Here is a 24,523-nt window from a genome sequence, read left to right on the forward strand (position 1 = left end):
TAGTCAAACAACACTTCTGATCACGATTGTGCAGTGGAACCGTACACGTTTGCGCCTGTCCTCGTCACCACGCCAAGTTGAAAAAGAGAGAGGGAGGATTCGGAGGAACCAGCTAGTAGTTGGCTGAGCTATTGACCCAGAGCGAGAAGCAATTGCAATATGCGCCCGGGCAACCACTTGGTACGTGCCTGGACAGGAAGGACATTTAGGGTTTCGAAGAAAGGTGAGAAGAAAGATGCAACGCTTTTGTGGCGGCGGCCCAAGCAGGGGTGCGTCAGATAGACAATGGCGCATTTATCCTTTGTTGACGGGGAGCTAGGGGGAAGAGGGGGATGGAAGAGAGAAATTCACTGCCATTGAAATCTCCACTACGTGTGCAGCAGAATGACTGATTCCAGGAATGAGGGACAAATAATTCACTCCTTCAAGGTTGATCGCGGTTATTTCATGACGAACAGCACCGCAGAGAGAGGCATTTCTTGCAGTGGAAGCAACGAAAACTTCCAGCGGAGTGACGTATTTTCTTTATATGACCCTCGTTCTTCAGAAGATTCCCCCTTCAACCAGCCTCCCCACTCCCCCTCTTTTCAAAGTAAATAATATGGTGGAGCCGGCGGCATGGCGCGGCGGCGCACAGGTATAAATCCAAGCGCCACACTCGCGCTCGAAGTGCAGGCAATAGTCGTCTGAACTGGAACTCATCCGAATTTTTCAGTGAACAGTGCACGGTTTGGCCAAAACGCCGATCGTGTTTTCCTTGCAATGGCCTCGGCGAAACGGCCGAGGTTGACTATTGACAGCTACTTCAGAAAAAGCAGTGCCCCTGCCGATGCCCCTGCGGATCCTGTTCCTTCAACGAGTCAAGGTACAGCGACCACCGTGGAAAATCCTGCTGCCTCGCAATGCCCTCAAGCCGACGTCGTTTCAGTGCTGCCGACTGACGTTCTTTCGGATAGGGACATCGGACTTTACATCGCAAACGGCCCGAAACGTCACGAGATCAAAAACGACGACACAAGACGGCGCCTAGTTTTGAATCCGTGGGTGCCAGATTGCCACTACGCCTTTCCAAGTGTGGGAAGTAGAAAACTCAAGTTTCAACCGAAGTGGCAACAAAGGTATTCTTGGTTGCTTTATTCTAAGTGTCAAGAAGGAGTCTTCTGCAAAGTTTGTGTTCTCTTCGGACATGAAAGTTCTGGCAAGGGAGGCCACCAGAAGCTCGGTGCTTTAGTACTTTGCCCGTTTACTCGGTGGAAAAATGCACTGGAAGCGTTCCAGAGCCACAACGACTGCGAGTACCACAAGGCAGCGGTGCTTTATGCAGCGTACTTCATGGAAGCCTTGGAAGGAGACACTATTGCTGAGCAGATCAACTCCGGCGCTCGGCAACAACGGCAGGCAAACCGCAAGAAGCTAGGATCTATCATCGAAACGGTCATCTTCTGCGGAAGGCAGGGAATGCCTCTTAGGGGACACCGTGACGCCGGTCCCCTTACCTTAGAGGACCCTATCGAAAATGATGGAAACTTCCGTGCACTTCTGCGCTTCAAGATGCGCTGTGGCGACGATACATTGAAGGAGCACGTACTGGCAGCCCCGGGAAACGTCACGTATCTCAGTCCGCAAATTCAGAATGAAATTCTAGGGGCGTGTGCAACGCTGGTGCAGGAAAACATCGTTACCCGAGTCAACACTGCCAAGGGCTTCGCCCTTCTTGCTGATGAAACAACAGATATTTCAGGTAAGCAAGATCAGTGCAATAGCTTGACTAAACTTTTGTGCATGTGCACTTTTACGTAAATAGCAGACAGTTTGAACCGGTTTACTCAAAGTTCTACGCCATGCTTAATTACCGTCAGGATCACTTACTACACTACCATTAGTGTAAGCTATTGATAGCTGGGCTTAAGCATAAAACATGTTATTTTTTCTAAATTGGCTCTGATGCATTGTTTTATCTAACTTGATTTTTACAGGCATCGAGCAAATGTCAGTTTGCGTAAGGTACCTTTGGGGCGGTACTTTGCGCGAAGACTTTCTGGCCTTCACGGAAGTTACGGACCTCACCGGGCAAGGCCTCGCCTCCGCGCTACTGAAACTGCTCAAGGACACAGGCGTGAACACTTCGTACATGTGTGGGCAGGGGTACGATGGCGCAGCCAACATGTCTGGCCGTTTCAGTGGTGTTCAGGCAATCATCCAGAGGGACGTTCCTGCGGCTCTGTATGTGCACTGCGCCAGCCATTCCCTGAATCTTGCACTGTGTCAGTGGCGTAGCCAGGAGGGGGGGCTAACCGGGCTCAAGCCCCCCCCCGAAATTTTTCCGGCCGGCGCCGTGCTGCCTGTTATGCCTGGTACGTCGCCTGTGAACAAAGCCGCATAACCTCGGACGTGCTACTATTAAAAAGATTCACGACTGAATGCCTGTCCTGACGCATTGGTGCTTACACAAAACGAAGCGCCCAGGTCAGGATAATTGCGGAGGGGTGCAGCTCCAAAAGCGATGGCGCCTTCGGGTAAGCTCAGCCTACGGGACGCCAAAGGCATGCGTTGTATCTCTTTGTGTGTGGCATGTCGCCACACAGAGAATAATTGCCCGCCTGAGTCGTTCTCAGCAGAGTAGATTGACTCGTCACGGTATGGCCGGGGAAGCATGGAGTGCGCAAAAAAAGAGGGGCCGCCGGTCATTGATGGGCGAAGACTGGCACGATGAAGGCCCGAAAGCGAAAAGACGATCTTTGTATGCGTAAGCAGAACCACGTGTAAGCGGTGGTGGTTCTGAAGAAGACGATGGTTCTGCGTATGGGGCAAAACGTCTGCTTTAGCTGGATGCTGGATGACTGTCGTGGGGGGGGGGGGGGGGGAGGCAGAGGGCCTTTGTGGGTAAGGCGCACAGCAAAGTATGCCCCTCTTCTGCACGTCACCACTTCATTCTTTTAAATGCAGAGCATTTCTTTAACTCACGATGTCACCCGGCGTTGTCGGCGTTGGCGTGCCGCGGCGTCCGCAACAGCCGTTCCAGGTGCGCCCTTTCCCGCACTCCTCCTCGCCTGCTCTTCACTGCACCTCGCGTGTTCTCTGCGGGCTCGGATCGCAGGTGGGGCGCGCATGCGTCGTAGTTAGGCGCGGGAGGAACAACAGTTGTGGCGTGATCGTGACGTAGTCGTGACGTGTCGTGGCGCGGTCGTACCCTGATGGGGCGGTTGTCGGCGTTCGCTCTCGCTGTCAATTTCTTTCGAACCAGATAAAATCGGGTACGTGCGGGGCTCCAATAAAGTCATCGCCTGCGCTCTCTTCAGATGCTGTCGTAGGAGTCAGCGTTGTACGGGATGGAATCAAGACCTTCCACCAGTGCTGCGACGCAATCCAACATCAACGTCGCAACACAGGTAACGCACAACAACACCGATAGCAACAACTTTGCCGGCTTCGTCGTCAACGACGACAACCGCAACAACAACAACCGAAGCCTCGACAGTACCGTCGCGTTGACGCGGGTGATCGAGGTGGTGGACAGCATTGCCGACGTGACGGACGCCGGTGCGTTGGAGCGGTTCTGCACGTTCGCGGTGTGCAACTCTTGCAAAGACTCGATGATCCGCGGCGTGGTCCCTGCGATGTGCGTGGCGTACGGCTACAAGTACCCCAATCTACTTAACGTCGTGCGCACCCCGAAAATTCTCTGCATTTGACCGTGCCCCTCGCGAGGGGGATGTTTTTAAAGTGGCTATCGTATATGCTCTTTGTTGGAACTAAAGGAAGCCGACCAATAGTCATTAAACCGATGTAATAACGTAATTTCAGCGGTCAAAGAACGCCAAGACCGGGAAAGAGAACAAAATTTTTGCTTTTTTATAGATATAACGCACGTTCATATGGCGCCCCCTTAACTGCTTGCTGTATTTAATTGATGCGCCCCAGCTGGCCTATACAGCTTTAAAAGTGCTAGTGACGCCAGCGCCTCCGGTGTCCAGAACACAGACGTCCTTAGCGGATTTTAGACTGGTCGCTGAATTGATTGTCCATTTATGTAAAGCTTGGGGATTGCAATGTCACATACAAAAACACCGCCCCTCAAATGTCAGGTTCGTAAACAAGCAGTCTTTATTTCACGTTTCTTTGGAACCCGGGAGGGTGTTGGCGTGGGATAATTGTATGGTCTCAGCTGGCGCGCACTGCATGTCCTCTCCTGAAAGCGGTGTTCCAGACAGACATTTTCTCCTCCGCGATTAGGCAGATTCGTTCGGCCGTATTTTTCGCTAACCTAGGAAACTGGGGAACACCCACTTGACAAAAAGGGCGCGCTGCCCCCAAAGCGGGTTTACATGAATGCGACAGCAGCGTATCGCATTGGTTCGGCGAATCCGGCGCGGCTTTATTGTAAGCGCGAAGGCGCGACAGTCACGAGAATTTACGTTTTCCCTCTTTCAAAGGTACCTACCCGGTTCATAGCACGGGCAGACGGCGGTCGCGACAGTAACTAATACCCGATGGCCATCTTCGACCTCGGTCATTGCGTCCACGGCCGCTTTTTGCCTGGGCGGTGGCTGCCCAGAGCTGTGTATATTCATGGGGCCTGAGTCACACCAACGCCGACGTGAGAGAACAGTGCAAAGGCAGAAGCGCACTAGCTTTGGGAAGCTTACACTCGAAGTGTCATGCAACACACAAAAGAGGCCGCAATTGTAAGTCATTTTCTTCCCTTGACTCCTGATTTATCCTTGCGTGATCACTGCCTTGCGTGATCACTGTATCTTTTAATATTTAAATAATTGCTTCCCAATATTTACACGACATCACAGTACCTTTATGTCTGCAAGCCCAAAAAATTATATCTCCCTTTATTTCTAATGCAATTTTTGCGTTTGAATTGGTTGTTGAAAGGAGCGCCAGCTATGAACCGGGTAGGTACCTTTGAAAGAGGGAAAACGTAAATTCTACTCATATAAATGCTTAACTATCCTATGATGCACAAAGTTGACGAGGGTTACTCAAAGCGTATCGGGACAGCGTTAAGTTCATTAAGAGTTACCGCTGTCCATGAAGTAAATGAAGAGTTAAAAATATATTTGTGTTCGCTGCAGCTTCATCTACATTCACACAACTCAATGTGAGGTAGCCGCTGTCGCATGGTGTGCCCGTTATCGGAACGTTTGTTGCCGCGTTTCATACCGACGCGCGCATTCACTGCTACACCCAATTTTAAAATCATCATAGCAGTGTGCGCAAGTGAAGGACCTTCATACTGGTGGCGAAGAAACCAACGTGCCTTTCTAGTAGAATTTTCCTTCAGCTCTTCCTGGCCTTTTTTTTTTTTTTTTTTTTTTTTGAAGTTTTGTGTGCTCAAGAGTATCGTTCTTTCAATGCTCAATCGATTTGGCATGACAAAAGAATGTCGTAATTTTAAAAAAAACAGGCTACAGACCACAGACCCTCTCAAGAAAACCAATACACTTCCGCCCCCCGCCCCACATACGGGTGCGCGCTGAAGTGATTTTGCCTGGATCCACTACTGTTATACGTACTAAAATATCGCATGAAGTAAATTTGCAGCATTACTTAAGTAACCCAAATGACCGAGGAATTATCCCTGCAAACAACTTTGCAATTTTTTGCCAATGTATTGTGCCGTAGCCTGAAAAAATACATCAATTTGAACATCACGGTCGCTGTACCACAATAACTGTACCATTACTGTCCATTCCATGCTTAAATACGGTAGTCTGTTGCATTTATGTACGCGGGGCCATGCCATTACGCATGTGTTCTTGGTGCTGAGGGAAACAAAATGCTGACTCATTTCGAGCATCGACCCAAGCCTGAAGGTCATGTACAGCTTCCCACTGCATCCTGTTTTCTGGTGGACCAAGGAGCGTCCGAACATAATAATATATTTCCATTTCCCGAGTCGCTAACGACAACCGCAAAATTCCTGCGCGTCCTGCAATGATGTTTTATCGTTTACCTTTAAAACCGCCAGTGTGTGCTCGGCTCAACAATGGCAGCGCACGCGTCCACTAAACGGTATGTCCTTTCATTAATATTTGAAACCAGAATGGTAGGACCTCATTATAACTCTTTCCTGACATCTCACGACAAAATTCCAAATGCAGAAGGTTTTGCTTAACTTGCATGCCTAACCGCAAGAGTATGGTCAAACAACGCCGTCTTTGCGTTATTATTTGTTCTTGATAAATTTAAAGTTCGTTATTGCATTGAATAGTGAACCTTGCAGTGATTTGCTCTACCTCATCCAGGAGTGGTACTTACACCTAAAGGGGATCGCCGCCCCACAAAAGTTACTGAATAGTACACTCCTTCAGGAAGACTGTAGGGAATTTACCCACGAAGCATTGAAAACTTGACAGAGAATAATGCAAGTATTTCAGAACACCAAGGCCGAGCTTTTTACAGCAGAGTCGACATTTGGGCGTACCGAAACGTTAACCAGATTGGCGATGTTACAAAGCACCAGCTTCTCATATCTGCCTGGCGTCCTTAGAAGCTATGAGGTGGACTGCGTCACATAATCAAAACAGAAGCCGAAATTTCAACTGACATGGCTTGACAGTACCGATGGCTGAATTATTCCGCTTTGCGTGAGGGCTAATCCTACCATGTTCGTGTAATTTTCGCCGTTAAGAGCTTAGTTCTCGCGCGTGATGTCTGTGTAACGCTTCTTGTATGCATATTTCATAGCCTGTCATTTTTTTCATAAGATAAAACCTGCGCTACATATAACGTAAGTGCATAGGCTCGGTGTATTCTGCACAAACTTTGCTTCATTGGCCTTACACTGGAAGATTCTGTACGGGCGCGGAAGGCTTATAAGCAAAACAATTTTTGTATTTAAACATCAACTAAATAAAAAGATCTCATTTTTACGGCCTACGTAATTTTATTGCGAATGTCACAGACTCTATACTGCGCATGTTGAAATAAAGCAAGTAATCATGTGAAACTGTGACCATTTAGGGCAATGCCTGCACGATGTGCCCGTGCGTGCAATGTACGTCCCGTATCACGTGCGCAGATTTGCACCACGCGGTCTGCGGATTTTCGCCCAGTTTAGAACTTCACCTGGCACAAATACAATCACAATCAACACCAATATCATGAGAGAACCTTAAAGGGCTTTTTTGAAGACAAAATACAACCTAGTTCAATTTAATAGCACTAGCCTTTGGTAACTCGCACAGCCCCATTCCAATAACAGACGTTTTTTCAACCGAAGCACTGCAACAAATGTCGTAAATTTTTAAATTGTGCGCTGCAGTGAAGTAATATGGGCAGGAGTGATGCATATAGGCCAGAACTAAAACGTAGTTATGAGTATGTTAACTGCACGTTAGAATTCAAATGATAAGATCAATGGAGGCCCCTCTACAATCGCGCAATCATGTCCCTTGGCGGTAACTTAGGCCGTTGGGCCAATCGTACATACAAGATACTGTGATGTCATAGTGAAATCGGCGCCGGGAAGTGGGCGGGGGTTCGCCACTGCTTCAAATGCTTCAAATGACTGATTCATGGATTGTAGCGTTTAACGCGCCGTAGTTGAGGGGCTCCTGATTAATTTTGACAACCTGGGGATCTTTAACGTGCGCGGAAATCTTGTACATACGGGCGTTTTTGCTTTTCACCTTCATCAGAAAAGCGGCCGCCGCGCCCGGGAATCGAACCCGCGTCCTCTTGCTCTGCAGCAGAACACCCAATGTTTAATTTATTAAGTCGATTATTCCTTTGACTAGTTTGAGATAGAACTGGTATCGTTGTTATTGGGACAAGACAGTCTTTTTCATGAACGCAACATATATTTTATCTTCATAGCCTTTAAGGGCGCTTGCAAACTGCCGCGATTTTTTTTTCGTTCGGTTGGGGGGGGGGGTCGAGAACAACCTTAGCCCCCCCCGAACAAAAATCCTGGTTACGCGCCTGCTGTGTAGTTCATGTAGTGTTCCAGAAATTCGCAATGCATTCGGTGCAATTCAGGAGGTGTGCTCATTCTTTAGGAAGTCGGGGGTCCGGTCAAGGCTGCTGAGAGAGAAAAGTGAAAACAGTGACCTGACTAAAAAAAGGCTTCACTGCTTGTGTGAGACACGTTGGGTGGAGCGCCACGAGGCTGTCCAGACATTCTTGGAGCTTTTTGGCGTAGTCGTTTCGGCACTTGAAGACATTGCAGAAGCTGCCGTCGAAGCTTCGCCGAAAGCGCATCAGTTGCTCGATTGCGTGCTGACACCCACGTTCATCGTAAGCGTCACTATCGCAGCAAAAGCACTGTCGCTCACTCTCGCACTTTCAAGACAGCTTCAAACGGCCTCTTCCGACCTAGTTGTCGCTCTTGATTTAATCGACCATGTACAGGCTGCGGTGAGCGAGATGCGCAACTCTGGCTTTCCCGGGATATTTGAAGCCGCCCTATCAATGGCCGAAGGAGTGGCAGTGGAAATGCAAATACCGCGTGTCGCCGCTCGACAGCGTAACCGCTCTAACGTCCATGCCACAAGCGTCGAAGAGTATTTTAGAATTGCAGTCTTCCTGCCGTTCTGGGATCATCTTGGAACGCAGTTGGATGTGCGCTTCGTAAACCACCGGCGTACTTTACGGTCGCTATCATCGCTGCTCCCTCAGAACATCCGTCAGGCCGAGTCTGCACCTAAGGCTGAATAATTTTCGGCTTTGTACTCGAGCTTCGTGTCAGTCGGGGAGCTTGAAGGAGAACTACTTGTGTGGGCTGCGAAATGCAGGAATGAGAGGCATGAAGAGGCCACATCAGCACTGCAGGCAGTTGCTCTTTGTCCAGTGGCTATGTTTCCGAATGTGCATCGGCTGCTGCAGATACTTGCAACTCTCCCGGTAACAACAGCAGAGGCAGAACGTTCTTTTTCCACTCTTCGACGGCTTAAGACTTATCTCCGAGCGTCCACAACTAACGACCGCTTGCTCGGACTCGCCCTTCTGAATGTGCACCGTGATATCGCAGTCTCTCCAGAGGACGTGCTTAATGTACTTAGTCGGGAACGCAGGCGCCTGCAGATCAATATATAGAGCGAAGGTGATCGCTTTACTGCGAGCCCACAGGCAGCTCTCCAAACTAGTCTATTTGCAGGAGCAGGCTAATGGAAACCTAAATTATCGTGGTAGCATTTTCTATGTTGGACACCACGACGTTTTCATGAAACAAATGTACATAACGAATTTCCTTATTTAAATGTAGGTGTTTTCTTATGTGTCTCCTTGTGTGTAGGTGTTTCCTTATTTAAATGTAGGTTTGCAGACTCTTTTTTTGATCATGCTCTTTAGGCACGCGACATAGAAAGCAATTTGAGCACCCCGGATCAGGCGTTGCAGCACACAGTGTGAATAAGTGCATACTGTCAATAATTATGTACTTTTGTTTATAACTAACCGACCCTCCCTGCATTTATTTGAACTACATATCTGCCTTTCTGTAATTATTGTATATCTGGTATTCCACTCTTGCATTGTGCTTGTATTCTTGTTCTCTTAGTTGAAATCAGCAGTATTCAAAATAAACTAAAATTAATCCCCTCACCTTGACTTTGTCGGCTTCACTTGTAAGCATATCTGGTTTGCCTCTTCGGGCACCTGCTTACTATGCACACTTTTTGAGTTATTTTGGTGTTTTTTGGTTATGGCTAGGGGCGTGCCTGCATGTTCACTGGTTTTGTCAAGACGCTGTCTCTTGCAGCCTAACATGAGCGTGGCGTTGACCGACTCTCGTCAGTTGGGTTTGTCGTCATCTTTTGTGGCTTTCCTTGCTTGATCTGTTTCAAGTGGCACACGTTGGGCGGCACGCGAGCGACGAGGCGATTAGGTAGAGTGCCTCTACGCGCTCTGACGACAGGGATGTATATTGCAATGCTTTGGGGCGGAGATTGCGTGCGCCTCCCCGGGCACGCAGTCTTTTTATTCCAAGAAAGTGCAAAAACGTCCGATGAGAGGACGACTGCTCGTGTATGTATGGTTGTGTGCGCTGTTTTTTTTATTCCTTGCTGTTGTTAGGATCAGCCTGTCTACGCCCACTGCAGGGCAAGGGCCTCTCCAGACATGGATCTCTAATTACTAACTGCGACCAGTTAAACCCTGTAAACTGACAGGTGCTTATACGCACGCGCACACACACACACACACACAAATATATATATATATATATATATATATATATATATATATATATATATATATATATATATATATATATTGAATTAGTGCAGATGCACCATTGTTGTATATGCACAACCCCCCCCCCCCCCCCCCCCGAAATCAATTTCTGGCTACGCCACTGGGCATGCATATGCATAAATGTGCAGGGAGTATGCATTTCTTGTGCTAACTTTTATTTTTCCATATAATTATATGCACACTGCTATTTTGCATTGATAAATAAAAAGGCATGGAATCATTCGTGCTACCGTTGCCTCGTGTAGAAGGCACAGTCACCGCGAAGTCACTAACTGGCCTTTTGAAGCGAAGCTTTCTGTGTCTTATTGATGGCGTCTTCCTGGGGCCAAACGCTCTGCAGGAGAGCCAACATTACTTATTGGGCTTCGCAAAACGATGAGGATGATAAGCGAAGGCACATCGAGTACAAGAGAAAACGCTTCCCGTGTTCAAAATCGAACCAGTGTCTCGAGTTATGAACCCGATGTCTATCCCGTTGTGCCATTTCGACACGGTCCAATTGCAAGCGGTCTGGATTTTAGACTGTCATTTTAACTCAAGCAGCGCGGGAGAGAGCTTCGCGTTTTAACCATCTTTCTCTCAAGAAAAGGGACCTCGATTTTTTTTTTTTTTTTCACTCTGCTGCCCAGCATATGTGATGTTGAATGAAGATTTGATTGGGTGTGTTTTGGTTTTACTTTGGTTTGTTGATTGTGATTACTTATGTACTATTCGTTGTATCCCCACTGCACAGCCCCAGCAGAATACTCAAAGAAAATAAATGATCACGATATGACGATATTACATAACAATAATAATAACAATAATGATGTTGATTATGATTGTGCATATGATAGCACATTTCTCGCTCCCCCAGGGAAAAATAGCTCCGATGCCACTGATTATTGACCTGCATTGCTTAAATGGCAAACTTTTTGCAAAATTTAAAATAAAATGGTCACATTATGAAACTTGCCCTCGCCGTGTGGCGACTCAGCGGCAACTAGGTAACCATGTAGGCAACCTTGTTCTTGAAGCACGTTTGAAGCACAACACAACACAATCACTGTTTCGGATGTGTTCTTCCAGTTCTACTACAGTGCTCTAGTAGTTTGTTGTGCTACGTTAATGCTTTAGAACAGACGTGAGTATTGCATCGGTGGTTTCACCAAGGGCGATGCAACGCGTTATAATAAGTGTTGTTTGCGAAGTAGTGAGTTATCAGGATTGGATCACTCTCGCTATCATTCGCTTCGCGTTACGCTTACCACGTGTTGCAAAGTTACATTCGTTGCTGAAAATTGTCTTTCTAGCATGTGGCGGCAGTTCTCGCTGTGGGAACGATGTATTAGCACAAACCGTTATCAACGCTACATGGCTATTTGTGCATGTAGTACGCGTTTCGACTGAAACTCCTTGGCGTAGAAAGTTTTTAGGTACGGTTAGCGCTGCCTTCTTCGTAGTCATGAACTTTACATTACCCACGAGGGAAAAGTACCATAATCCCGTAGCGCCTAGGCTAGTTTTCTGTGTTCTTCCTTTCTTTGTACTTCTAAAAATGACTCCGATTCATTGTGGCACACGTAGTTCGTGCCATGACGTCGTTGCTAAAACAAGATTTTTGCTTCGCCTGCTTAAATATATACGCGGCGTTGAAGCAAAAATTTTTGATCTGCAGGATCTCGGATAGTTGTGTACGTGAACCAAAAATGTGAGATGAATGCTGACCATGTCACGCTAGCATGACAACCACATTTGATGTGTCGAAGTGAATACAGAGCCCGATTCCTTGAAACGGGTTATGCTCTTTATAAAGAACTGTCATGGAATGTCCAGTCAAAAATGTAATCCCGCATTCATCAAACTGCAAGCTTGGAAATTAAGTGCCCCTAGTTTAATAGCCATATCGCAACAGGATGCTCCATACTGTCCAGTTCGGAAGAAGTTGGATCCTTTTTATAACATCATTAGCTTTGCAAACAGTTTGCTTTAGAACTGCTGCATAGCTGAGCAGCGTAAGTCTCTTCTGCTAGTTGTTTTCTTCTTCTTGAGGACATGTTTGAAGAAAAAGTGAAGCAAATCAGGAAATGCCTGAACACTGGCTGTGTTACAGCTTGAGATTGCGAGAATTGGTGCAAGAACATATAGCTTGCAGTGACGTGACTGTAGTGGCCATGTTGGAGCACTGGTTGCCCGGTGGACGATTGCGAAGTTATATGCCGTTTTTATCTCCAGCAGCACTGGGAAAGCTGAGAACAGTATTCCAGAAATGGCTGTAGTAACGTCACATGCAAGCAAGCAATGTATTAAAGTCCTCCAGAGGGCAGTTGCATGTTTTTAACATGGAAGCTGTTGAGCAAATCGTTTGTGTATTGTGTCCGCAGTGAAAAATACAAAGAAAATGCCAAGTGCTCGTGCATGCATGCCTCGAGGGCACATTTGTCAATATAAGCATACCCATTTAGGGAGATTGGCTAATAATATTGGCCTAAAAAAAATCTCAGGGGTCGCCGCATGCCTCAAGCACACATTCATCAAGCCAAGCATACTCACATAGGGAGATTGGCCAACATTGTCCACAAAAACACTCCAAAAACGCCGCATGGTGGCAACACTTTCTCGAAACGAGAAAGACACGTCATAGCGTACGCCCTCGTTCGTTCGTCCTCATGTTATCGTGCACATGCTCTCTGTAGTGTAGAAGAGCTGAGACTTGAATGCCGAAGCTGCTGTAGGGAATCTTTGACTCCACATGGCCCAGCCACGGCTAGTTCGCACAGCCAAGGAAGAGGCTGCACTTTGAGAGGCTCAGCGTGCAAAGCATCAGCTGGAGACGATAAGTCGCGCTTGCAGAGTAACGTACGAAAATGTCAACCAAAATGAAGAGCTCACCCTGGCCTTGCTCAATGTAAGGTCATTGAGATGCCATTCCGCCAACATCAACCACAACACAACAGCAGTACTAAAACTCAACTTTGTGTCCGTCAGTGATCACCTACAACAGCTTCGCCATTCAAGTCTTGTGCGTGAGTGCAATCTTCCCCGAGTTTTTTATGCTGTGCAGGCCACATTGGTAGCTTTCTCAACGTTTCCAAGGCAGCATGTTGCTCAGCATTTTCACCAATGCTCACATTGGATAATATTCTTGCTGGCATTCAACTTCAGTTGGGTGCGGACATTATTAATGTTCACTTAAAAACGGCCGTCTCTATTGTGGCCAAACATAGCCCCCACACGTTCTCATACATCCCCTACTGTGAACTGCCATGTGTACAGAACAACCCACATCTTAGTTTGGACCAACGCACAAGTCTTCGGAGATAGCAGGTATGACAGAGAATTCATCTGTAAAAAGTGTCTTGGTGATTTGCTTCGTTTTTCGTGTGTGGGGCTTCCTTTTGACAAAAAAGCCCTTCCATCAGCCATACACACCTGCTCTGTGAAGCCCCCGCTCATACTTGACTTGGGGACACCCCGAATTTGTCAAGAAATGCATAGTAAAGTGGCGTCTGCGGTGTTCACTTTCACGGTCATGTTTTTGCTGTCGCAGAAGGCTTCCAGGGCAAGCGCTAAGGCTGCTTCTTGGCGGGCTACCAAGCTAGAAAATTTTTGTAGTTCTCGGAAATGGCTGTGTGCAGAGATTTCAGAACATGTTAATTAAACATCCACAGGCGGTCTAAATTAATTCGTAGCCCTTCACTAGGGTGCATCTTTTAGCCCAGATGTCGCCTCGGTGCGTAGAACAACCAGAATTTTGAATTTTTAAGAGCATCATTGCTAGTTTTCAGAAGGGTGATGCTACTGAAGGCCTGCAGCTGTAATTACACCTTTGAGGGTGCGGGCAAGTGGGCCTAGGGGAACTTCTACTTGCTGATTAGTTAGGAAATCCGCAGGTCATGTGCTCCTGTTTTGTTATTTGTTAATCTATAAAAATGTAAGAAAGTTATAATTTTACATTCGGTTACATTTGTGTCGCTTTGCAGCCTTGTAATCCTGCATCCAAGCCTGTGTCGAAAAAGTGGCTCGTATTCTTTTTACGATTCATTCGGGCCGCACGCTTTCTAAACGACCGCCCTCAGGTGTGTGACTGAAGGAGCAGTTTAATGAGAAGGACGCTGTGTAGGCTTCTGCAAGCATGAACTCCTAGCAGCCTGAGTGTTCCATTCTCTTGTTTCTTTGAGTGAACCGTGAGCTGTGTGACTCCTGGCTCTTACAGTTGAGACAGAAACTTCGCCTCTCACCTGAGTGCGTGTTAATGTCTGTGAGGGTTCTGCTTGGCCAAAGCTGCAAACAAAGCATGTTGCAGCTCTCAGGCTTCCCAGAACAAACTCGCACGAAGGCTTCCGCTGAATGAAACACAGTTGTGTTGATACGTGCACATAAGAAGCGCCATGCTCCAAGCATGTAACAGTGCATCGACCTTGGCTCACAACACCTCATGACGTAAAGGGACCCAGAAAAGCCTTTTGTAAAAGTTACAAAAGGCCTGTATTGATGCGTAGCACCAATATAGCAATGCAGTGCCGTTGGAATTATTGATCTACATTCAGTATTAGCTGCACCAGAAGCAATTAAATGCACCTCTCCCCCCTTGCCGATCGATTCCTCCTACCTCTCTGCTGCTTTCAAAGCAGCTGGAAACACTGGGAATGGCCATGTGACATCGCAGCGCCCGACTTCCGTTCTCCGCTAGCTACATTCCTGCGCGAAAAAAACAGCGCGAAGAACGGGACAAGGAAGGACAAACGGACGAAGCGCTGTCCGTTTGTCCTTCCTTGTCCCGTTCTTCGCGCTGTTTTTTTCGCTCATCAAAAAAATGTACCAACCAGCCCAAATTTCCACCTTGTTGAAGTACATTCCTGCGCCTAGGCACGCGTCAATCGCTTCCGACCCGCTTGCCTCGGGATTGCGCAGGAAGGAGGAAGAGCAGCCGGAAGCCAATGGCAGTGACGTTGCTGGCAGCTGACGATCGGCCGAATCGGGGCGCCTCGCCGTTGCGTCAGCCGCGACCGCTGATGCGTCAGCCGCGATCGGCTCGCTGCGGCGTCGCGCTCATCGGCTGAGAAAGGCTATCTTCAAAAATTGTGTACAAATTATCCGTACAACGTATGGGGCTCACACTTGGCTAAAAAATCCCCCGTTATGTGTTCTACCACCTGAATGCATTTCATTGCCACCTTCACAAAGCTTTTCGGGGTCCCTTTAAACTTGAAGCTACATTTCTTTCCATCTTGCTCGCTGTTGCTGTAGCAAACCGGTGTGACTATTGTGAGTATTCATGGTGCATAATTTTTTCATTTGTGGCCCCTCTGCAACTGAGTCCCTCCTTGTCCATTTTACGTTCTGTGGAACTGTTAAAATTTTACACTTAGTTCGGCAGTCTTCATGGCACCACTGTTTAGGGACAACAAAGATTGCATTTTTTGGCGCCTCGTGCGACCCCAGGGTTTTCCCCTAAACTGATTTGTCACATTAGGTTCCTTTTCTCGGCTAACGGGCAGTTTGTTCCTGAATCACTACTGAGTAATGCTGTGCTCAGCTCAACTTGGATTGTAGTAGGGCTGAGGTCTGTAAGAAATGAGGTTTTATGTGCTGGAGCTACACCTAAGGATTGTGTCGCGCTTTAGTGGAGGACTGCAGATAAACCTAGACCACCCGAGGATCTTTAACCTGCGCCAAAATCGCTTCGCACGGACCTTCTCATTTTCCCCTCCATCTGAGAAATAGCCCACCATGGTATCTGCAGATGCCCGAAGCTTGGGAAAAATTCCAGGGTTTCAACCCCAGGCAGGAAGCTGAAAGCTGCAATAAAAGAGGGGGGGGAGGAAGGCAAGTGGAGTGGACAAACCAGCTTGTACTTGCTAAGGTGGAAGTTAACATTTGCTTTTTAATTGAAGCATCTTTTCTTTGTGATTTCTTCTGATGTTTTTGGTGTATGCGAAGGCACCCACCGTACACCTTGCCGCACTGTTAAGGCGGCAGGTTTATATATAGGTATGTATTATAGAGCAGTGTTTTTGGGCATTATACAGCTGCACTGTTAGCTCAATGTGTAATGCCAATTAAAGAAATATTCGCCAACTTGTTTGACTGTTAATTGCTCGCCCTTTTTTTTATTAACACTAATATTATAATTGCTTTTGTCTTTTTTTTGTCACCTAACTGATATTTTAATATGGTGTGTGGATATGGCATGTATTAACTTAGTCATACGTGTAAGTTTCGTTCATATGGAATGTATTATGGCATTTTCGTATTTTTCAAATGCTCACGGCTGCCCTTTCTGCTTGCTCTGTGTAATGCCCCCGCACGTCGGTGGTACTTGAAATAAGTAATTATTTGCCAGGCATTTCTAACGCGTGTGGTGTTATTTTTCCCATATTGGTGTGCAGGAAGAGCTTTCTTTTTTCGTCCTCTTCAATAGGATGAGTTGGTCTTTGGATAAATTTGAAAAAAAAAAAAAAAAAGTAAAGGGGATGGTGGGATGCTTTTCTGACTTTTGGGGCATAGCCCTCAGTGCGTCTGTTACGCTTTCACCGAGTTCGGCTGGAACCACTGCCAGCCAGCGTCCTGGCACAACAAGCGATAGCACGCGGTCGGGGAAGGGCTGTTTTCTGCTCTAATCAGCGCTTCTGCCCCGTAGACCATATTTTGACGAATGTGAGCAATTTTGCGTGCCTTCTCAGTTGCACTTTGTTCCGTTGGTGATGTTGCAGAGTCTCCATCTTCTTTCAACCTCTCTGCGCAGATGGGCCGGGTCAAACTGAAGCACGCCAAGGGGCGGCGAGATGCGGAAGCAGCCAAGGCCACTGGTGCCCAACCCATGGTAGGGGGTACTTCTGTGCAGGGCTACATGCATTGCCACCTGCTGTAGTATCATGGTACACCGAGCCATTTAAAGGGGCACATGGGTCTTTGATCAAAAACTTTATTTTTACAGTTATCGTGATACAAATAGGAGGACGTAAGTAGTTTTACATTCTGACTGTAGATATAATTTTTTTTTTTTTGTGTAAGACTAGTATATTCAAAATTATTCGGATTTTCGTATTTAATCTTTTGACAGCCTTTGTAAAAAACCTGCTGGAGGGATGCAGCCGAACAAAGTACCAGTGAACTGTGCACAAATGAAGGAGTGCAATCAGACTAACAGTACCGTTCTATTTGGTCTGTAGCAGAAATCACGACCGTTTGAAGTTTTGGCTTGAAAGGTGGAAACAAAAAAAAAATGGTTTCGCCTTTGTGACTTCTGCTACAGACCAGATAGAACGGTACTGTTAGTCTGATTGCACTCCTTCATTTGTGCACAGTTCACTGGTACTTCGTTCAGCTGTGTTTCTCCAGCAGTTTTTTTTACAAAGGCTGTCAAAAAATCAAATATAAAAATACAAATAATTTTGAATATAGTCGTCTTACACAAAAAATTCGTTTATATCTGCAATCAGAGTGAAAAACTACATATGCCCTCCAATTTTTATCATCATAACTGTAAAGGCAAACTTTTTTTGTTCTAAGACCTGACCCTCAGCCAACTCGTTGGCTACCACAGACTCCTCTTTGCCAGCAGAATGCACCAAAAGCTTGCACAGTCAGGATCGGAAGTTTACTAACCACGAAGTGGCCAGTTTCAGGGCATTTCTGTGGTCTACTGCAGCTCTATAACCAGGGTGCGTGGGATTGTCTGGAATCTAAATTGTTCTAGAAACATGCCCATTAGTGGCCAAGCTGCCTGGAAGAGTAGAAGTTTGTTGCTCTCATATTATTTTGCCTGTGAGTGCACACACATTGGCAGGTTGGCGTGCCTGGGTTGCTGTGAACAAAGCCCCTTAGGTCCTAGAAAGAGTGTGCCCACAATGTGGGGCAAGGGAAAACACATGGGCTCATTCATTCTTGGTGGGAGTTCCTTTAGTGCACAAAGTACCGTTGGACTTAGTCAAAGGATGTGAAGTACTGCCTTTGCGGGCGTGCACGCGCTACCTTTTCCGGAAACTATGCAGAGGAGGGTGAGCAAGGGGTTTACCGACAGCAAGCATTGTTGGGCTTGAAATTCCAGCATTGCAGGGATCCTTTCTCGTAGCTGTGAGGGAAGAAAGATTGAAAGAGCAGTGAAATGCCCTTCTGCGGCCAAAATTCGCTATTTTTCATTACACACAGGTTTCGTGTGAAGGCTCGCATTATTGAATCACAAACGAAATCAAAATGCTAGACACCAGTGATGGTGAACTCGCCCTTCAAGGATTTGTTTCACAGTGACAAACGGCGTGATTTCCGTCTGCTGCTTCCCCACGAATTTAGTCGCTACATGACGCTCAAAAGAAGCCAGGTGACTTACCCCTGTATTCACAAGCGTAACTTAAATATGTGGGCCTGCTCTCTACGGCATGCCCAGGAATGATGCACACTGCGGTTGCGTGAAAGAACTCTTTACTCACATCCTCCAACGCGCTGTCGCCCGTCCGGGCATACACACACACACCATCATCAGAAACACTCTGCGTCCCGAGTCCGAGTCCCCGCGCGCGGTTCTTCAGCACCACCCCCCGCTCCTCCCCATCGCTGCTTCTCCTCCGTGTCCGCCAGCGCCATCCCTCGGGTGCTGACGTCTCCACGTCTTGCGGCCCAGTGGCCGCACGGAAGGCGAGGAGGGCGAGGGAAGGGAGCCCACGGCGAGGGGCTCCGGGCGACACCCCTTAGGCAAGAAGGTGTCGTGCCAAGGCGCTCCCCACAAATATCACTTTTGCTTTTGACATTTTTAGGTGCCTTAACGCGTTTCAAGGACCAAACATATGCTGGAAGGATGCCTTTTCGCGAACTTGATGTTCTTTTCCGTACTCAAAATTGTTGGGAGGGGGCTAGCTGGGATACTGTGCCGGCCAGCAACGTTCTTCTTTCTCTCCGGCGAAGACGGCATTTAAAATTCTCAGCTTGCCTTGGAAAGACAAAACTTTTCGTTCTCTGGCCACAAAAATCATCACCGACGAACCAACACCTGAGACAGCCGTGGAGACGCATGACTAAACGCTGACAGGCAGGCCTAGCACCTAACCGACACCACACTCACACGTGGAAATGCGCGGTAGTTCGCGGTGAGGACGAAAGTGGCTAGATTAGTGTCTCTCTCTCGAGCCGAATATTTGAAAAAAGTGCAGAAAACAATGGCTCATCAGTGTATCGAATTTGTTAGCCAAGGCCAACCGTCGCAATGCCTAGGTTACATAGAGGTCAAAAACACGTGGCTTTCAATGGGGCTGGCAATGGGGAATTGAAAAACTTCGTTGAATCCAGCAATTCATTATATGGAGGTTCGTTACATCCAAGTTTAAGTGTATTGAGAAACTTTGCTGGCTGCGCTAAACCGTTGGCTTAGTCTTTTTTTTCTTAGGACATCATTGTTGAGCCTAAATTTACGAGTTCTGCTTTGGAGTGAGTCGAGTACAAGGAGAGAAGAAGTGGACGGTCGACAAACCTCTGGTGGAAACAAAAAAGAGGCAACATTAGGGGGACACAGAAGCAAATTTGTCAGGCTCCTATTTGGGGCTGCATTGGGGAGTCTGCTCTATGTAGCCCATTATTTGACTATTTCGCGGAAGGGCGGAGGCTTAATTCATATGCAGTTGGCTGAAGAAGAGGGAACCCCTTGCGCTGTTCGCACCCACTTCACGAACTACCGTAATGATGTCACGTGGGTTTGCGATGGGCTTCACCGCTTCCTCATCCTCAAAAATATTCATTTGCACCCATTTCGCTGCCAGTGTCGACTGTTTGTTCATGCACTAGTGATATCCTAGCCATTCGTTGTAGCCAGTGTATCATCACAGCTGATCCTACGATATCATAGGGAGGATAGTGGGAGGGACAAGGCACTTTCTAATGCGCTTGTTTTGTTAAAAAAGCCAGAAGGGGAAAAAAAGAAGCTTGGGACATGGCCTACCAATTGTACACAATTAGACAGTGTTTACAACTGGAACGTACCATTCAGTATTCGCACCTTGGTGCCCTGTTGTGTCTCTTCCACATGTCCCTAAAGGCATGCAGGAAACACGGGTCAGGAAGGAAGTCATTTTCACACAACTCCACATTGCCAAGCTCGAAGTGGCTAGGCACAACGAGCATTGACAGGGCCTCGCTTTCAGTGGTCCCATGTGGGGTGGTTACATTCTCCAATGCTAGGTAGAAAAGCCACTGCCGCTTACGGTGGCGGCGGCGGCCACTTTTCTGATGGAGGTGAAAAGCAAAAACGCCCGTGTGTACGAGATTTCGGCGCACGTTAAGGATCCCCACGTGGTCAAAATTGATCCGGAGCCCTCCACTACGGCGTGCCTCATCGCCTGCGTTGCATCGGCTCGTTAAACCCTTACAATCAATCAATCAATCACATCACTGCCGCTTACGCTGGCAACGCTGTCCTCAAAGGGTCCTTCCTCTTGCTCACCCTCATTGGGAGCAGAACCTTTCACAGGGGCTTCCTTGCGTGGGTGCAGGAAAATTTTGGGCTCCAATCGGGAGACGCAAGTGAAACAGATGAAAGGGTAGATCCCTCACCACTTATGCTAGCAGTTCTTAGACTGGACATTGTTGCGACTATGGGCACACCTAAAGTAGCCAGGAGTGTTTGAAAACTTGTTTAGTGTGCAGCACTTAAGCGCCCGCTCCTGCGGTTTCACGGCACCGCCGTCCCACGTCGTAACCAACCAAACAAAGGGGACACCGAAGCCAGACTTGATTCAATGAGCAGGAAAGGGGAGTAGCTAGGTGTGGCAAAAGTGTTAGCGGGAGGTCGGTATGCTGAGACAGTGCGAGACATTCTTTTTGGCGGTGACCACCGATGAAATAACCGAGCAAACGTAGAGGCCACCGAAGATAGAGTGAGCAGGAAAGCGGAGGAGGAAAGTATGGCAAAAGGCACGAGACATGGTCCATGTGGCAACATGCTCTGAGACAACGCCAGATTATGTTGCGCACCTTCGTGCGTTTGCTGATGTGGCGATCACTTCGTGAGATGCAGCAGGTGCATGCCATTACCCGTGAGACGGCAGTTTGCCCTGCACACACATTTTGCAAGAGGGAGTATCGTAATCGTCAGCCAAATAAATGTATATTTCTTCCCGGTAAATGTAAAGGTGCTATCTCAAAGAATCGCATGGAGCACAAAATGCTGTACATTTTGTACGCTAGCAGTAAGGGGGGAGCCTTGTTCTCGAGGCACCACTGTACTGTTTTTTTGTGGTTATTGTTGTTGTTTCAAGCATGACAGTGAGGCTTTGCTTGTGGGGTGGAGGTGGGGTTAAAAAAATGCCACTGCAAGTGTGGCCCCTAATGGTTGACTCATTGACATCGCCATGTTGGCGTAATGCCCCGCAGGTGATGGGAGACGAGGCGGCTGCTGACCTGTCCAAACTGCTTGGCGCTGCAGCGGAGAAGATGGCCCCCAAGGCTGCTGCTGGGGAGACGATGACCAAGAAGGAGAAGCGGCAGATACGCCACCATGCCCTGCTCAAAAGTATTCGCTTGCACAACGTTGTACAATGCACGCCAAGTGCTGTGGGTTTACTCTCAGTAGAATTTAAGCCAGACACCACTACTCTCATTGTCTGTCGCTGTTTCGGCAGGCTGCCTGCTGTTACTTTCGGGAAGGCATCCCCAAACTGGGCGCCGTCGCCTCTGCCACTAGCCAGGGTTGTTCGAATGAGCTCTGTGCAAGGAAATGGGGCAGCGTTGTTTTGCTGGTACAGGCATGAGAGGGTGTACGACACCTGGAAATTTAGTGCACTTGTGCCTGGTGCACTGTGCTGACTATCCTATATGGGTACTGACATAGTCCCCGAATCCCCGGTTTTTCTGATCAAGTGATGTGCAAAGTTGATGTTTTTTAAACCTGTCCTGTTCCCTTTTTTTTTTTTTTTTTAAGGCGTAGGCAAACCGATAAACTTTACTAGCTTCATTCTCGCAGACACTGAGATAAAGCTTTCGTGACAAGACAGAATTGTCACCGCGGCACTTGAGAAGCTAATTTGCCGACCGTGCAGGTTTTTTTTATCCCACACTTGTTCCAATTTTGGTCTCAACTATTTTTATATGTTCGCATTAGTATGAAGTGTCCTTCGCAGACCCTGCATTCTTGTGCATGGGTATGGGGACATTTGCAATGCAAATGTCTTTTGAAACACAAATATGTGCGTTGATTAGTACCAGGAAAGGCGCCTGCAAGCAAGTACATAGTGGGGACGATACCACAAAGGCATGCTGGCAGGATTTTAAAAATCAGGCTAAGTTTTCGTGCGCTGCATTCCCCCATACCTCGAGTTTTTTCCCCTAGAGGTGACATGAAAGTTCATGGAACTGCCATTTATGTTGTTTTAAAGGGGTCATGCAGACAAAATACAAGTTTGTTGTATTCAAAAGATTTCGTGTTTTATAAGTGCCCCCAAAGCTTGTCCAGCCACGAACGATGCTTTATTCACTGAGAAATTCATCAATGTAGGTTAAAATTTTGATTCTCCTTCCAAATCGTGTGTTTTCATGATGTCTGCCATGATGTCATGAGGGCGGGTATTCAAACGAACTTCCAGTCATTAGGCTCTGCAGACTTGCTTACAGTCAGTCATTCCAGATGGTGCTACCATAGCCAGCCACGGATGTTGTCTGCCATTGCTTTGTTTTGACTGTATTTGCTCCTGGCTTGTTTTTGTTACGGTAGAAACTAATCGCTTCATGAAACGTGGGGTATGTTCGAAAAACAGGGTCACGTCAGATAATGTCGCTTACGAAAATCGGCCAGTGTCACGTGAGACAACTCCAAAGCAGCGGACTGCTGTGCAGCTAAAAAGAGCATAGTGCGCCCAGTACCAACAGGAGTGCGCATCAGTAATGCTATGTATACGTGTGCTTTCGTAACTTTTTCTTTGTGTTGCTGCTGTAAGATGAATATGCATTACATTTAAGCGCAAATGGCGGCTTTGGCAAGCTTGTAAGCCCTGCCTAATTTGCGTTTTCTTTTGCCGGCCTCAGCCAATCGCACAGCTGGGGATGTGACATCATAGGTTCTGTTGCAGGAAATGAGCTGTCGGGTTGCATGGCCATTCCCTTTTTTCCTAATTATATAGCTTATTTGAGCGAAGTGCTCCTTTAAAAGAGGTGTCAGTATGATTCCAACGAGGCACTCTTTCGAATGAACCAAACTTGTGTTTTGTCTGCATGGCCCCTTTAAAGAGAAAAGTATTATTTGCAGTTTGTCATAATGCATGCTCTTACTCCACTAGTACTGATACACTTGAGGTTGAGGTCACCCTATGAGGTGAAAGTTGCCCCATGTAATTTATAAATCATCTACAAGGTTAAAAGGAGTAGCATGTCTCACCAGCATGCCCTCATGGCGTGGTTGTATATCCCCGCTTTGCACTTGCTCGTGTGTCCTATTCTCAGTACTTGCAACGCATGAAATTTTTTTTAAAGCATTTGCGCTGGGAATGTTCCTACACGCGCACACCAAAAGGGCATTTCATGCCTGCTATAAATGTTTAAAAAGATTTGAGGGCAGAAGTGGCAGCGTGTGCGATCACAGCAATAAACAATGTCCCCAAGCCTGCTTCGCCACGGGGGCAGTGTCAGTGCTCTCTTGTCAAGAAAGCCTTTTTTCAGTGTCTAGGAGCGGGGAGCTTGACAACTTCATTTTTCTGATATCCTGTGTAGAAACAAAAGGAACATTACAGATTTACAAAAAATCATCTTTGGGCATCATTTGTTTAGAAAATCGGATACTTGGGAACTGTTACAGTATGTAGCTCGTCTTTCTTATCTAGTCTTATCTTTCTTATCTTTCTTCTTATCTTTCTTATCTAGATGGGAATAGCTTGAGCGGGTCCAGTTATCATGATGCATGTGCAAATAGAAGCATGAAGGCTGAGTCCGCCCAATGCCAACGAGATATGAGGCACTTTCCAAAAGCACGTTTCTCTTGCTGTTTAGCCACACGTCATTGGAGCATTGCGGGAAAGCGCAACACCAGTAGCAATTTTCATTGGTCGATCGTACGCACTCAGAGTACGATATATCCAGTGAAGAACTTGTTCTAACTCTTTGCAAAGAATACATTTATATGTGTTATAGTTGAGCATTTCTTGTTTTCATCTAAGCACAATTTTACGCTTCCAGATTTTATTGAGACGGTGTCCTTTTGTGTTGTCGAACTTTGAAATACTGCAAAAATTTGTTTGAAAATTTTTAATAGTCCTGTTCGATTTGAAGCTGAACTGGATATTGTGTTATTCACTTCAGTATTTGAAATTTTTGATTGATGACACACCGCTAAAATGCTGATTTTTCTAATTACTGGTTCTAA

General features: G+C 47.0%; 1 protein-coding gene across 2 annotated transcripts in view; it reads left to right on the forward strand.

The window, feature by feature from the left end:
* The first annotated feature begins 11,251 nt into the window (after positions 1-11,251).
* The window catches only part of LOC144179272 (uncharacterized), a 38,364-nt gene continuing 25,092 nt past the window's right edge, over positions 11,252-24,523 (forward strand). For both annotated transcript variants that reach the window (XM_077707565.1, XM_077707574.1), the window contains exons 1-3: positions 11,252-11,329; positions 16,934-17,011; positions 21,547-21,685. In XM_077707565.1, coding sequence (XP_077563691.1) covers positions 16,934-17,011; positions 21,547-21,685 — 217 coding nt within the window. In that variant the 5' untranslated portion in view covers positions 11,252-11,329. The remainder of the gene's footprint in view (positions 11,330-16,933; positions 17,012-21,546; positions 21,686-24,523) is intronic.

This window comes from Haemaphysalis longicornis, unplaced genomic scaffold (genome assembly GCF_048455015.1).
Source record: "Haemaphysalis longicornis isolate Haplotype H1 unplaced genomic scaffold, Haemaphysalis longicornis Haplotype H1 scaffold_1, whole genome shotgun sequence".
Classification (NCBI taxonomy): domain Eukaryota; kingdom Metazoa; phylum Arthropoda; class Arachnida; order Ixodida; family Ixodidae; genus Haemaphysalis; species Haemaphysalis longicornis.